The 15,295-nt window shown below is 41.8% G+C and overlaps 2 protein-coding genes across 3 annotated transcripts; one reads left to right on the top strand and one right to left on the bottom strand.

Annotated features, from left to right (window-relative positions):
* The first annotated feature begins 9,625 nt into the window (after positions 1-9,625).
* LOC104766746 (putative polyol transporter 4) lies at positions 9,626-11,951 on the top strand. Of its 2 annotated transcripts, none has more exons than XM_010490690.2 (2): positions 9,626-10,122; positions 10,223-11,951. In XM_010490690.2, the coding sequence occupies exons 1-2, from the start codon at positions 9,915-9,917 to the stop codon at positions 11,584-11,586; spliced, it is 1,572 nt and encodes a 523-aa protein (XP_010488992.2). In that variant the 5' UTR covers positions 9,626-9,914; the 3' UTR covers positions 11,587-11,951. The 2 variants fall into 2 exon arrangements, with proteins under 2 accessions (XP_010488992.2, XP_087357760.1); XM_087501634.1 differs by having other exon boundaries at positions 9,647-10,122; positions 10,264-11,951.
* Positions 11,952-14,200: 2,249 nt separating this feature from the next.
* Positions 14,201-15,295, bottom strand: LOC147921106 (uncharacterized). The gene has a single exon (XM_087501365.1). The coding sequence runs from the start codon at positions 15,293-15,295 to the stop codon at positions 14,201-14,203; it is 1,095 nt and encodes a 364-aa protein (XP_087357491.1).

Below are 15,295 nucleotides of genomic sequence, written 5' to 3'. Positions count from 1 at the left end.
CAGAATCTGATCCTGATTCGGAATCGAAAACTTGCTTCTTCTTTGTGGTGGCCAGAGCAGGCTTCATCACGGCTGATGGTTATTTAGAAGACACTCCATTCTCTTCCTCCAAAGAAGAAACGTCTTGGTCGCTTACAGAAACCGTCGGCCGTTCATCTTCTCATTTCCTTGACATCGTGCGATTAATTGTTTACTTAGTTTTCTCTCACTCACAAGTGCCTTTTGAGATTTTGCTTTACGGCTTTACAACTTCTTCTTTTTTAATTCAATTGACCTAACAACATTCTTTGCTTTATGAAGCCACGAACAATACTAGTATGTAGAATATGCTAGTTTGCTAATTGATAACAAAAAGTTCAAGAATAATTCTTTCAGCAAAGCTTAACGAAACATCCATTTCAGAGAGCAACAATAAAAGCTTAACCTCATAATAAAAGCATCTAATGAGATGCTTCATCCATCTGTCTTAAGATTTGATGACGAAACCTGGTCTTCGTCAATTGAAAGTTTAATTCCCTAGACTGCAAAGCTTTCAACTGCTCCTCAAATATATTCTTATCCCTTGAAGAAAGCCTACTTACACCTTTTTCAGCACCAAGTTCATCCATACCAAAACCCATTAAAGCTTCAACAAGAGAAGAAGACTCAACATCCGTTGACTTGCCATTCTTGGATTTCTTCCCGTTGGACTTAACAGCTGATTCAGGAGCTCCTTAAACAAGCTTAGACAAGTCAAAGGCCTTGTGATCACGAGCTTTGACATATGTCGGATCATCACCTTGTAAAACAAGCATCTCATCATCTTCACTCCATAGACGTTGGAAGTATGGTTTCCTCTCCACTGACACGACCTTGACCCTCTTCATAGACACTCCTCCTTTGTCTAAATCTTTGGAGCGGGAGCGCTTTCTGACAGAGGATCCGTTTACAGGGCGTTTGATTGTCACAAGCTCCACGGATTCAGACTTCGAAGCACCTTCTTCGGATCCAGATTAAGAGCCAGATTCAGAATCCTTCTCCGTTGCATTAGTGAGAGTCACAACCTTCTCGGGTTCATATTCAAAATCACTTTCGGAATCCTACACTGTTGTGGCAGCGACAGAAGGCTTCGTCACAATCTTCTCGGGTTCAGATTTGGAATCACTTTCAGAATCCTTCTCAGTTGTGGCGGTGAGAGAGGGCTACGCCACAACCTTCTTGGGGTCAGATTTGGAATCACTTTTTAAATTCTTCTCCGTTGCGGTGGCAACAGCAGGCTTTGTCACAACCTTCTTGTGTTCAGATTCAGAATCACTTTCCGAATCCTTCTCCGTTGTGGCGGTGATAGAAGGCTACATCACAACCCTCTCTCCTTCTCCTTTGTTGCGGTGACAGAAGGCTTCGTCACAACCTTCTCGGGTTTAGATTCAGAATCACTTTCAGAATCCTTCTTTGTTGTGGCGGCGAGAGAAGACTTCGTCACAACCTTTTCGGGTTCAGATTCAGAATCATTTTCGGAATCCTTCTCCATTGCAGCGGCAAGAGAAAACTTTCTTACAACCTTCTCGGGTTCAGATTCAGAATCACTTTCGGAATCATTCTCCGTTATTGTGATGACAGAAGACTTCGTCACAACCCTCTAGTCCTTCTCCTTTCTGGCGGTGATAGAAGGCTTCGTCACAACCATCTCGGATCCCGATTCAGAATCAGTTTCGAAATCCGATCCCGATTCAGAATCGGAAATTTGCTTCTCCGTTGCGGTGGCCAGGCTTCATCACGGCTGATGGTTCTTTAGAAGACACTTCATTCTCTTCCTCCGACGAAGAAACTTCTTTGCTTTTTGAGATTTTGCTTTACGACTTTACAACTTCTTCTTTTTTAATTCAACTGACCTAACGACATTATTTGCTTTATGAAGCCATGAACAATACTAGTATGTAGAATATGCTATTTTGCTAATTGATAACAAAAAGTTCAAGAATAATTCTTTCAACAAAGCTTAACAAAACATTCATTTCAGAGAGCAACAATAAAAGCTTAACCTCATAATAAAAGCATCTAACTAGATGCTTCATCCATATTTCTTAAGAGTTGATGAAGAAACCCGGTCTTCCCCAAGTGAAAGTTTAATTCCCTAGACTGCAAAGCTTTCAACTGCTCCTCAAATATATTCTCATCCTCTGAAGAAAGCCCACTTACACCTTTTTCAGCACCAAGTTCATCCATACCAAAACCCAATAAAGCTCCAACAAGAAAAGAAGACTCAACACTCTTTGACTTGCCATTCTTTGACTTCTTCCCATTAGACTTAACAGCTTATTTACGAGCTAACCAATCAAGCTTAGACAAGTCAAAGGCCTTGTGATCACGAGCGTTGACAAATGTTGGATCATCACCTTGTAAGACAAGCATCTCATCATCTTCAGTCCATAGACGTTGGAAGTATGGTTTCCTCTCCACTAACACGACCTTGACACTCTTCACTGACACTCCTCCTTCGTCTGACTCATAGGAGCGGGAGCGCTTTCTCACTGAGGATTCGTTTACAGGGCGCTTGGTTGTCACAAACTCCACAAATTCATACTCGGAAGCACCTTCTTCGGATCCAGATTAAGAGCCAGATTCGGGATCCTTTTTCGTTGTGGCAGCAAGAGTCACAACCTTCTCGGGTTCATATTCGGAATAACTTTTGGGATCCTTCTCTCTTGGGGTGGCGAGAGAAGGCTTTGTCACAACCTTCTCTGATTTGGATTTAGAATCACTTTTGGAATCCTTTTCAGTTGTGGCGGCGAGAGAAGGCTTCGTCACAACCTTCTCGGGTTTAGATTCGGAATCACTTTTGAAATCCTTCTCCGCTGCGGCGGCAAGAGGAGGCTTCGTCACCACCTTCTCAGGTTCAGATTCAGAATCACTTTTGGCATCCTTCTCAATTGTGGCAGCGACAGAAGGCTACGTCACAACCCTCTCGTCCTTCTCCTTTGTGGCAGTGAGAGAAGGCTTCATCACAACCTTCTCGGGTTCAGTTTCAGAATCACTTTCGGAATCCTTCTCTGTTGTGGCGTCGAGAGATGGCTTCGTCACAACCTTGTCAAGTTCAGATTCCGACTCACTTTCGGAATCCTTCTCCGTTGCTGCGGCAAGAGCAGGCTTCGTCTTAACCTTCTCGGTTCAGATTCGGAATCACTTTTCGAATCCTTCTCCATTGCGGCAACGACAGAAGGCTTTGTCACAACCCTCTCGTCCTTCTTCTTCGTGGCAGTGATAGAAGGCTTTGTCACAACCTTCTCGGATCCCGATTTGGAATCACTTTTGGAATCGTGATCCCGATTAAGAATCAGAAACTTGCTTCTCTATTGCGGTGGCCAGAGCAGGCTTCATCACTGCTGATGGTTCTTCAGAAAACACTTCATTCTCTTCCTCCGACGAAGAAAATTCTTCGCCGCTTACAGAAACCGTCAGCTGTTCATCTTCTCGTTTCCTTGACATCGTGCGATTAAGTGTTTACGCGACTCTCTCTCACTCACAAGTGCCTTTTGAGATTTTGCTTTACGGCTTTACAACTTCTTCTTTTTTAATTCAATTGACCTAACGACGTTCTTTCCTTGACGAAGCCATGAATATTACTAATATGTAGAATATGCTAGTTTGCTAATTGATAACAAAAAGTTCAAGAATAATTCTTTCTGCAAAGCTTAACAAAAAATCCATTTGAAAGAGCAATAATAAAAGCTTAAACTCATAATAAAAGCATCTAACGAGATGTTTCATCCACCTTTCTTAAGAGTTGATGAAGAAACCCGGCCTTCTCCAAGTGAAAGTTTAATTCGCTAGACTTCAAAGCTTTCAACTGCTCCTCAAATATCTTCTTATCCTCTGAAGAAAGCCTACTTACACCTTTTTCAGCACCAAGTTCATCCATATCAAAACCCAATAAATCTCCAACAAGAGAAGAAGACTCAACATTCTTTGACTTGCCACTCTTTGACTTCTTCCCATTAGAAATAACAGCTGATTCAGGAGCTCCCCAAACAAGCTTACACAAGTCAAAGGTCTTGTGATCACGAGCTTTGACAAATGCCGGATCATCACCTTGTAAAACATGCATCTCATAATCTTCAACCCATACACGTTGGAAGTATGGTTTCCTCTCCACTGACAAGACCTTGACCCTCTTCACAGACACTCCTCCTTCGTCTAACTCACGGGAGTGGGAGCGCTTTCTCACAGACGATTCGTTTTATAGGGCGCTTGGTTGTCACAAGCTCCACATATTCATACTCGGAAGTACCTTCTTTGAATCCAGATTGAGAGCTAGATTTAGAATCCTTCTCTGTTGTGGCAGCGCGAGTCACAACCTTCTCGGGTTCAGATTCAGAATCACTTTCGGAATCCTTCTCCGTTGTGGCAGCGATAGAAGGCTTCGTCATAACTTTCTCAGGTTCAGATTCGGAATCACTTTCGGAATCCTTCTTTGTTGTCGCGGTGAGAGAAGGCTTCATCACAACCTTCTCGGGTTCAGATTCGGAATCACTTTCGGAATCCTTCTCCATTGCAGCGGCAAGAGCAGGCTTCTTCACAACTTTCTTGGGTTCAGATTTGGAATCACTTTCTTAATCCTTCTTCGTTGTGGCGACGACAAAAGGCTTCGTCACAACCCTCTCGGATCCCGATTCGAAATCACTTTTAGAATCCGATCTCGATTCACAATCACTTTCGGAATTCGATCCTGATTCGGAATATGAAATTTGCTTCTCCATTGCGGCGGCCAGAGCAAGCTTCATCACGACTGATGGTTCATTTAGAAGACACTTCATTCTCTTCCTCCGACGTAGAAACTACTTCGCCGCTTACAGAAACCGTCGGTGGTTCATCTTCTCGTTTCCTTGACATCGTGCGATTAAGTGTTTACGCGACTCTCTCTAACTCACAAGTGCCTTTTGAGATTTTGCTATACAGCTTTACAACTTCTTTTTTTTTAATACAATTGACCTAACAACAATCTTTGCTTTATGAAGCCATGAACAATACTAGTATGTAGAATTTGCTAGTTTGCTAATTGATAACAAAAAGTTCAAGAATAATTCTTTCAGCAAAGCTTAACAAAACATCCATTTCAGAGAGCGACAATAAAAGCTTAAACTCATAATAAAAGCATCTAACATGATGTTTCATCCATCTTTCTTAAGAGTTGATGAAGAAACTCGGCCTTCTCCAAGTGAAAGTTTAATTCCCTAGAATGCAAATCTTTCAACTGCTCCTCAAATATCTTCAGTCCATCGACGTTGGAAGTATGGCTTCCTCTCCACTTACACGACCTTGACCCTCTTCACAGACACTCCTCCTTCATCTGACTCACGGGAGCGGGAGCGCTTTCTCACTGAGGATTCGTTTACAGGGCGCTTGGTGGTCACAAGCTCCACAGATTCATACTCGGAAGCACCTACTTCGGATCCAGATTGAGAGCCAGATTCGGAATCCTTCTCCGTTGTGGCAGCGAGAGTCACAACCTTCTCGAGTTCAAATTCGGAATCACTTTCGGAATCCTTCTCCGTTGTGGCGGCAAGAGAAGGCTTTGTCACAACCTTCTTGGGTTCAAATTCAGAATCACTTTCGAAATCCTTCTCTGTTGTGGCGGCAAGACAAGGCTTTGTCACAACCTTCTCGTGTTCAGATTTGGAATCACTTTCGGAATCTTTCTCCGTTGTGGCGGCAAGAGCAGGCTTCGTCACAACCTTCTCAGGTTCAGATTTGGAATCACTTTTGGAATACTTCTCCATTGTGGCGGCGACAGAATGCTTCGTCTCAACCCTCTGGTCCTTCTCCTTTGTGGCGGCGAGAGAAGGCTTCGTCACAACCTTCTCGGATCCCAATTCAGACTCACTTTCAGAATCTGATCCCTATTTGGGATCACTTTCGGAATTCGATCCTGATTCGGAATTGGAAACTTGCTTCTCCGTTGCGGCGGCCAGAGCAGGCTTAATCATGGCTGATTTTTCTTTAGAAAACGCTTCATTCTCTTCCTCCGAAGAAGAAACTTCTTCGCCGCTTACTTGAAACCATTGGCGGTTCATCTTCTCGTTTCCTTGACATCGTGCGATTAAGTGTTTACGTGATTCTCTCTCACTCACAAGTGCCTTTTGAGATTTTGCTTTACGGCTTTACAACTTCTTCTTTTTAATTCAATTGACCTAACGACATTCTTTGCTTTATGAGGCCATGAACAATACTAGTATGTAGAATATGCTAGTTTACTAATTGATAACTAAAAATTCAAGAATAATTCTTTCATCAAAGCTTAAAAAAACATCCATTTCAGAGAGCAACAATAAAAGCTTAAACTCATAATAAAAGCATCTAACGAGATGCTTCATCCATCTTTCTTAAGAGTTGATGAAGAAACCCGGCCTTATCCTAGTGAAAGTTTAATTCCTTAGACTGCAAAGCTTTCAACTGCTCCTCAAATATCTTCTTATCCTCTGAAGAAAGCCTACTTACACCTTTTTCAGCACCAAGTTCATCCATACCAAAACGGCAAAACCCACTAAAGTTCCAATAAGAGAAGAAGACTCAACATTCTTTGACTTGCCATTCTTTGACTTCTTCCCATTAGACTTAATAGCTGATTCAGGACCTTCCCAAACAAGCTTAGACAAGTCAAAGGCCTTGTGATCACGAGCTTTGACAAATGTCGGATCATCACCTTGTAAAACAAACATCTCATCATCTTCAGTCCATCGACGTTGGAAGTATGGTTTCCTCTCCACTTACAAGACCTTGACCTTCTTCACAGACACTCCTCCTTCGTCTGACTCACGGGAGCGGGAGCGCTTTCTCACAGAGGATTTGTTTAAAGGGGGCTTGGTTGTCACAAGCTCCACGGATTCATACTCGGAAGCACCTTCTTTGGATCCAGATTGAGAGCCAGATTCGGAATCCTTCTCCGTTGTGGCAGCGAGATTCACAAACTTCTCGAGTTCAGATTCAGAATCACTTTCGGAATCCTTCTCCGTTGTGGCGGCGAGAGAAGGCTTCGTCACAACCTTCTCGGGTTCAGATTCAGAATCAATTTCGAAATCCTTCTTTGTTGTGGCGGCGAGACAAGGCTTCATCACAACCTTCTCGGGTTCAGATTCAGAATCACTTTCGGAATCCTTCTCCGTTGTGGCGGCAAGAGCAGGCTCCGTCACAACTTTCTCGGGTTCAGATTCGGAATACTTCTCCATTGTGGCGGCGACAGAAGGCTTCGTCTCAACCCTTTGGTCCTTCTCCTTTGTGGCGGCGACAGAAGGCTTCGTCACAACCTTCTCGGATATTGATTCGGAATCACTTTCAGAATCCGATCCCGATTCGGAATCACTTTCGGAATTCGATCCGGATTCGGAATCAGAAAGTTGCTTCTTCGTTGGGGCTGCCAGAGCAGGCTTCATCACGGCTAATTTTTCTTTAGAAAACACTTCATTCTCTTCCTCCGAAGAAGAAACTTCTTCGCCGCTTACTTGAAACCATTGGCGGTTCATCTTCTCGTTTCCTTGACATCGTGCGATTAAGTGTTTACGCGACTCTCTCTCACTCACAAGTGCCTTTTGAGATTTTGCTTTATAGCTTTACAACTTCTTCTTTTTAATTCAGTTGACCTAACGACATTCTTTGCTTTATGAAGCCATGAACAATACTAGTATGTAGAATATGCTAGTTTGCTAATTGATAACTAAAAATTCAAGAATAATTCTTTTATCAAAGCTTAAAAAAACATCTATTTCAGAGAGCAACAATAAAAGCTTAAACTCATAATAAAAGCATCTAACGAGATGCTTCATCCATCTTTCTTAAGAGTTGATGAAGAAACCCGGCCTTATCCTAGTGAAAGTTTAATTCCTTAGACTGCAAAGCTTTCAACTGCTCCTCAAATATCTTCTTATCCTCTGAAGAAAGCCTACTTACACCTTTTTCAGCACCAAGTTCATCCATACCAAAACGGCAAAACCCACTAAAGTTCCAATAAGAGAAGAAGACTCAACATTCTTTGACTTGCCATTCTTTGACTTCTTCCCATTAGACTTAATAGCTGATTCAGGACCTTCCCAAACAAGCTTAGACAAGTCAAAGGCCTTGTGATCACGAGCTTTGACAAATGTCGGATCATCACCTTGTAAAACAAACATCTCATCATCTTCAGTCCATCGACGTTGGAAGTATGGCTTCCTCTCCACTTACAAGACCTTGACCTTCTTCACAGACACTCCTCCTTCGTCTGACTCACGGGAGCGGGAGCGCTTTCTCACAGAGGATTTGTTTAAAGGGGGCTTGGTTGTCACAAGCTCCACGGATTCATACTCGGAAGCACCTTCTTTGGATCCATATTGAGAGCCAGATTCGGAATCCTTCTCCGTTGTGGCAGCGAGAGTCACAAACTTCTCGAGTTCAGATTCAGAATCACTTTCGGAATCCTTCTCCGTTGTGGCGGCGAGAGAAGGCTTCGTCACAACCTTCTCGGGTTCAGATTCAGAATCAATTTCAAAATCCTTCTTTGTTGTGGCGGCGAGACAAGGCTTCGTCACAACCTTCTCGTGTTCAGATTCAGAATCACTTTTGGAATCCTTCTCCGTTGTGGCGGCAAGAGCAGGCTTCGTCACAACTTTCTCGGGTTCAGATTCGGAATACTTCTCCATTGTGGCGGCGACAGAAGGCTTCGTCTCAACCCTCTGGTCCTTTTCCTTTGTGGCGGCGACAGAAGGCTTCGTCACAACCTTCTCGGATATTGATTCGGAATCACTTTCAGAATTCGATCCCGATTCGGAATCACTTCGTCACAACCTTCGTTGCGGCAGCCAGAGCAGGCTTCATCACGGCTGATGGTTCTTTAAAAGGCACTTCATTCTCTTCCTCCGACGAAGAAACTTCTTCGTCGCCTAGAGAAACTGTCGGTGGTTCATCTTCTCGTTTCCTTGACATCGTGCGATTAAGTGTTTACGCGACCGTCTCTCACTCATAAGTGCCTTTTGAGATTTTGCTTTACAGCTTTACAACTTCTTCTTTTTTTAATATGATTGATCCAACAACATTCTTTGTTTTATGAAGCCATGAATAATACTAGTATGTAGAATTTGCTAGTTTACTAATTGATAACAAAAAGTTCAAGAATAATTCTTTCAGCAAAGCTTAGCAAAACATCCATTTGAGAGAGCAACAACAGAAAAATAAAATATGTAATAATATCCAACACTTCCATATGTTTTTTTTTAAGATTAGCTTAGGTTCTTGATCAGAATCTTGTGTTTTGAGATATCAAGAATTTATATTTAATTTATAGTTTTTCAAATATTGTTTTTATGGATATCATACTTGTTTGAAGTACTCATTTTCAATAAAAAAAAATGAAAAATAAGTACTCATTGTTTGAAGTACTTATTGAAAGTGAAGTATGAAATGAGTACTTATTTAGTTAGTTTCAAAAATGAAAAGAAACTCAAAAAAAAATATATATTAAAAAGTTTGTAAAGCTCTAAAAAAAAAATTCTCAAAAGCTCAAGAAGAGCTAGAAGATGAGCTGTCGGTTATCTGTAACTTATAAATTTAATCGGTTCATAAATATTTTTCCAACGTTTTTTATTTTATTTATTTAAAGTAGTAAGTAATTAATTACTCTAATTCGTGAGAACGAAGTGTTAATGACTTAATATGTAAACAAAGGTGGGGGACACAACATGGAATGAGTCAAGTTGTTGTCAAGTTGTACTACCTCATTAGAAAATTCAACAAATTTGGTCAAAATAAAAGACGATGATGAAGTGAAGTCTCTCTCGGGGTTCAGATCTAAAAGCCCATCGTGAGCTAGATGAGATCTACCACTTTCTTCTCAAGTCCTTGTCTGAATTGAATTCTCTTTCCGAAACCGCCGCCACCTGCCTGCTGTCTGAAGCCTCGGCGGAGGGAGGATGCATCTGCCGGAGGTTTCAAATGGCGGTGGCTCGGGTTTTCCGGTGGTCTCCGTCGGAAGTAAGATGAATAAGTATCGGAGAATGGACTCCGACGCGGATGAATCGCAGACTCATCTTGAAGCAGAGGCAAGAAACCGCAGAACCAGAAAATACGTTATGGCTTGTGCTTTTTTTGCGTCGTTGAACAATGTTCTTCTCGGCTACGGTGAGACTTTTACATATACAACCAATTCAAATCAGATTCTTCTTCTTCTTCTTCTGTACTTTTGTTAAAAGGTGTGTCCTCTGTTTTTAATATATGTCAGATGTTGGGGTAATGAGCGGTGCGGTGTTGTTCATTCAGCAGGATCTTAAAATAACGGAGGTGCAGACTGAAGTACTCATCGGCAGCCTCAGCATCATTTCTCTCTTCGGAAGCTTAGCCGGTGGTAGGACCTCCGACTCCATCGGTAGGAAATGGACCATGGCTTTGGCTGCTCTCGTCTTCCAGACCGGTGCTGCGGTTATGGCTGTGGCTCCGTCCTTCGAGGTCTTGATGATCGGAAGAACTTTTGCCGGCATTGGGATTGGGCTTGGTGTCATGATCGCGCCTGTCTACATCGCCGAGATATCCCCAACTGTAGCAAGAGGCTTTTTCACGTCCTTCCCTGAGATCTTCATAAACTTAGGGATCTTGCTTGGCTATGTCTCCAACTACGCCTTCTCGGGCCTTTCCGTGCACATCAGCTGGAGGATCATGCTTGCAGTTGGTATTCTTCCTTCCGTTTTCATAGGATTTGCGCTGTGCGTGATCCCTGAGTCGCCGAGGTGGCTGGTCATGAAAGGCCGAGTGGACAGTGCACGAGAGGTGCTCATGAAAACGAACGAGCGAGATGACGAGGTGGAAGAGCGTCTCGCAGAGATACAACTGGCGGCTGCACATACACAAGGCAGCGACGAGGAGAGACCCGTGTGGCGTGAGCTTCTAAGCCCATCTCCTGTTGTAAGGAAAATGCTGATCGTTGGGTTTGGGATCCAATGTTTCCAGCAGATCACAGGTATCGACGCCACCGTCTACTACAGCCCAGAGATCCTGAAAGAAGCAGGGATACAAGGGGAGACAAAACTGCTCGCTGCAACTGTGGCTGTTGGGGTCACAAAAACAGTCTTCATACTATTTGCCACCTTCCTGATCGATAGCGTTGGCCGGAAACCACTGCTTTATGTGAGCACAATTGGAATGACTCTGTGTCTCTTTTGCCTAAGCTTCACGCTCACATTCCTCGGCCAAGGAACTCTTGGCATAACCTTGGCGCTTCTGTTTGTTTGTGGGAATGTTGCCTTCTTCTCTATAGGGATGGGACCTGTTTGCTGGGTCTTGACTTCAGAGATCTTCCCATTACGGTTAAGAGCCCAGGCCTCTGCCCTTGGGGCGGTTGGGAACAGGGTGTGCAGCGGTCTTGTGGCTATGTCCTTCCTCTCCGTCTCACGTGCCATCACTGTCGGAGGAACCTTCTTCGTCTTCTCCCTTGTGTCTGCGCTCTCGGTTATCTTCGTGTATGTGCTAGTCCCAGAGACAAGTGGGAAGTCGCTGGAGCAGATAGAGTTGATGTTTCAGCCTCAGGGAGGGCTGGAAAGAAAAGACGGTGAAGTTGAGCTTGGAGACGCTGAGCGTCTTGTGCGCAAGTAACAGATTTTTTGAATGTTATATATACTTTGGGCGCAGAAATGAACATGTTAAAGTAGAAGAGGCAGAAGAGAAGAGATATTCGTGTTTTAGATCCAGAGAAAGTAAGACAGATCTTCTAAGTGCCTTTGATGATGGTATATAGAGTAATAGAACCATTGCATTTGCATATTCAAAATGGTTAAGGTTTCAAGATTCGGATTATCAAACGAAGAATGAGACAACATTACAATAACAACACTTTTATTACTTCTACTTCTTTTGCCAACCAATAACACTTACCTCTTTTATTGGTGTGAGTGAGACATATAGATAAAACGAATTTGTGTTATAAGGGTTGTTGTTATAAATAGATCGTTGGTTATTTATTTCTCGTTTAGAAAACCGGGTGTAAACCCAGACGCGCCAAACACTTTACTGCTTAAGGCACCCAACCAATGAACCAACCTTACTCTTCTTCATATATTTATATAAGACAACATGATAACATTCTTCTATTTATTTTACCACATCTTCATCTCACATCTCCCAACAAGAGTAATTAGTAAAGGTAAGGAGTTTTCATCTCAGAAGTCCACTAAAAGATTTTTGACAATCTCAAAAGTTCCTTTCTTTTTTGGTTTTTTTTTTTGATTTTTTTTAAATCGAGAATGTGTTGTTTTACATTCTTGTCCAAAAAAAACTAAGATATTTATAAAAAAAATACATGGGTAGTATCCACCCAACCAAACAAAATCGGATCTAAGACCCAAAAAACTGAATCGGTTTTCTTTTTTTAAAAAAAACTGTAAATTAAAACCGCTCTCTCTCGTCACTCTTCTCTTTCTTCAGGAAACACGAATCGATTTGGGTGAAACTGTAGAACAAGGGTTTTCTCGTTTTCTTTCAATCAACCAAAAATCGAGTAAGAAGATGGTGAAAACAAGGGGGGGGGTCGTGTGAGGAGGAGTGAGCGTTTGAAAGAGAAGAAGATCTCACAAGGAGATGGTGGTTCGAAAGCAAAATTTGATTCGCCGGAAGTAGGTGTGTCGGGTTTGAGTCCGGCGACAGTAGGAGGAGAGAGAGCTTTGAGTACGATGGCAGAAGAAAGTGAAAGTCGAGTTTCGGAGGAACCCAATCCGGTGGTCGGAAGAGAAAATGCGAACGAAGGAGAGAAAGCAAAATCCGGTACTCCGGAATCAAGTAATCGAGAAGAAGATGATGAAGAAGGAGGAGATAACGAGAGATCTACTTCTGTGGAATCAAGCGATGGAGAAGAAGAAGGAAATGATGGAGGGAAGAAGGAAACGATGAAGGGGAAGAAGAAAACGATGAAGTGGAAGAAGAAAACGATGAAGGAAAAGAAGGTGAAGAAGGGGAAGAAAAAGACGATGAAGGGGAAGAAGAAAACGATGAAGGAGAAGAATTGGAAGAAAAAGACGATGAAGGAGAAGAAGGAAACGATAAAGGGGAAGAAGAAAACGATGAAGTGGAAGAAGAAAACTATGAAGGAGCAGAAGGTGAAGATGGGGAAGAAAAAGACGATGAAGGGGAAGAAGAAAACGATGAAGGAGAAGAATCGAAAGAAAAAGACGATGAAAGAGAAGAAGAAGAAGAAGAAGATAAGGAGGGAAGTTCGAACTCGACAGGTAACTCGAGAAGGAGTACAAGCGAAAGTGAGAGGGAGCACGAGGAGCACAACGATGCAAGTGTAAGTACAACAAGTCTGTGTCATTCTTTCAGAATTGAATTGGAATTTGAAATCGATCTAATAGAACTGGTAGAACTGGTGCAACTAATGGGTGTAGAACTAGTAGAAATGGTACAACTAGGTGGTGTAGAACTAGTAGAACTGGTACAACTAGTTGTTGTATAACTGGTATAACTCATGTAAAACTGATATTGTTGCAGGAATCAGAGGAGGAAACAGAAGCGATGCAACCTTTAGGAATGCACTTTGAGCCTAGTCAGTACAACAAGAAAATCAAGCTATCGACAAGGTGTCATATTTTTGAAACTGTGGAAACGCTGGATAAATTAGAGCATCCACTGACTAGTTCTGAGAGGGATTGGTTTGAGAAACATCCACAATTCAAGCACATTTTCCACATGCCAAGGGAACCAAACCACAAGCTTATGGGAATGTGGTTGCTCTTACTTCGAACGGCTAAAATCGAAAAAAAGAAGGAAGCATGGTTTGTTGTGAATGGTGTTCCAATCCGGTATGGTCTGAGAGAACATGCGTTGATGTCTGGATTAGATTGTCGGTGCTATCCACTTGATTACAAGGAAGCCGGCGGTATCGAGTTTCGAAGGAAGTATTTTTTACGAAAAAAAAAAAGATTACACTTCAAGATGTGAGGGGTAAGCTTTTTGCAACTTCATAAGTTAAAACTTATAATTCTATAACTTTTTCATGCTTATTTGGTAATTATTTACAAAGTGACATTAAAAGTGTAAGGAAACATTTGTTGAGATTCTTTTATAAATAAATTAAAATTAGTATATTTTCGAAAATTATTCATTTATAGTAGAAACCTATGTAGAACATTTATACACATGTATTATACAATATGTATTGGTTTTAGGTAGTACCAATTTTATTATTTTTACCAGTTTTATCTTAGTTGTGCCAGTTCTACTCTCTTATATACACATTTTGAAAGAAGAAAACATTAATAGACTTCAAATTAAGTTTCAAACCAATTTTTACATTAAGTTTCAAACCAAACACAATTGATACATGAAGAGGTGAATCAAACATGAACATTATCTCCAAATAACAACCATTGGAGTCCTTGTCTCCGGCGCCTTTTATTCTGCGTCCTAGGTCGATTTTTGGTCGTTTTTCCCTAGCAGATGCATACCTTTTTGTTTTCTTTCTTCCCCCTTTTATTTTCCGATTCGGAGGCATGATCTGCATATCTTGGACTTCATCTGGGACATCCCATCGAGACTTATCAGGTACTAAATAAATTGTCCTGCAATATGAAATTGCCCACAGCTCCGTCCAATAATACTTAGAACACAACTCATGTAACTCGATATCCTTACCTCCATACTTTTGGAATGTAATGAAAGACGCCAATGCATGCACACAAGAATACTTTTGTATATCAAAAAACCTGCAACTGCAACTTCTTAATCGCAACTTCACCAAATAAGGCTTTCCGTCACTGTCAATGACATTGTATTCAAGTTCGAAACCATTTAGCTCTATCACCTTTAGTTTCTCAGCAGTTGCCCATAAATCATGTAAGTAGTTCTCCACTAAAGGCACCAATTTATTTGCGACTGATCCAGACAAAGCATCTTTCCGATGTTCATTAAACCATTCAGAGAATTTTTGAAGTATTGCATCAAGCATGGGTATCAAGGAGTACCTCCTTGCATCTTTAAATACGTTGTTCAACGATTCAACACAATTGCTTGTGTCTCGGTTGTATCTATCTCCTGGAAAAACACATCTTGCCCATCTTTCTTTCTGGGTAGATTCTTCAAGATACTTGGCAGCAGAAGGATATATTGTCGTAAAAGAAGCGTAAGCAATGTTGAACTCAGCCACTGTGTAAAACCTACTACACTCCATGAATCTCCATGCAACAACGTCTTTGTTGACGTTACGAGCATAACCTTTCACATTTTGGGACAAATGCCATATACAAAAACCATGATGAGCCATAGGATACACATTAGCTATGGTTGTAATGAAACTTGTATTTCTGTCAGTCAT

The sequence above is a fragment of the Camelina sativa genome, chromosome 19 (genome assembly GCF_030686135.1).
Source record: "Camelina sativa cultivar CO46 ecotype springtype chromosome 19, ASM3068613v1".
Taxonomy (NCBI): Eukaryota; Viridiplantae; Streptophyta; class Magnoliopsida; order Brassicales; family Brassicaceae; genus Camelina; species Camelina sativa.
Note: the sequence above shows the minus strand (reverse complement) of the source record. Positions and strands in the feature narration are given on the sequence as shown.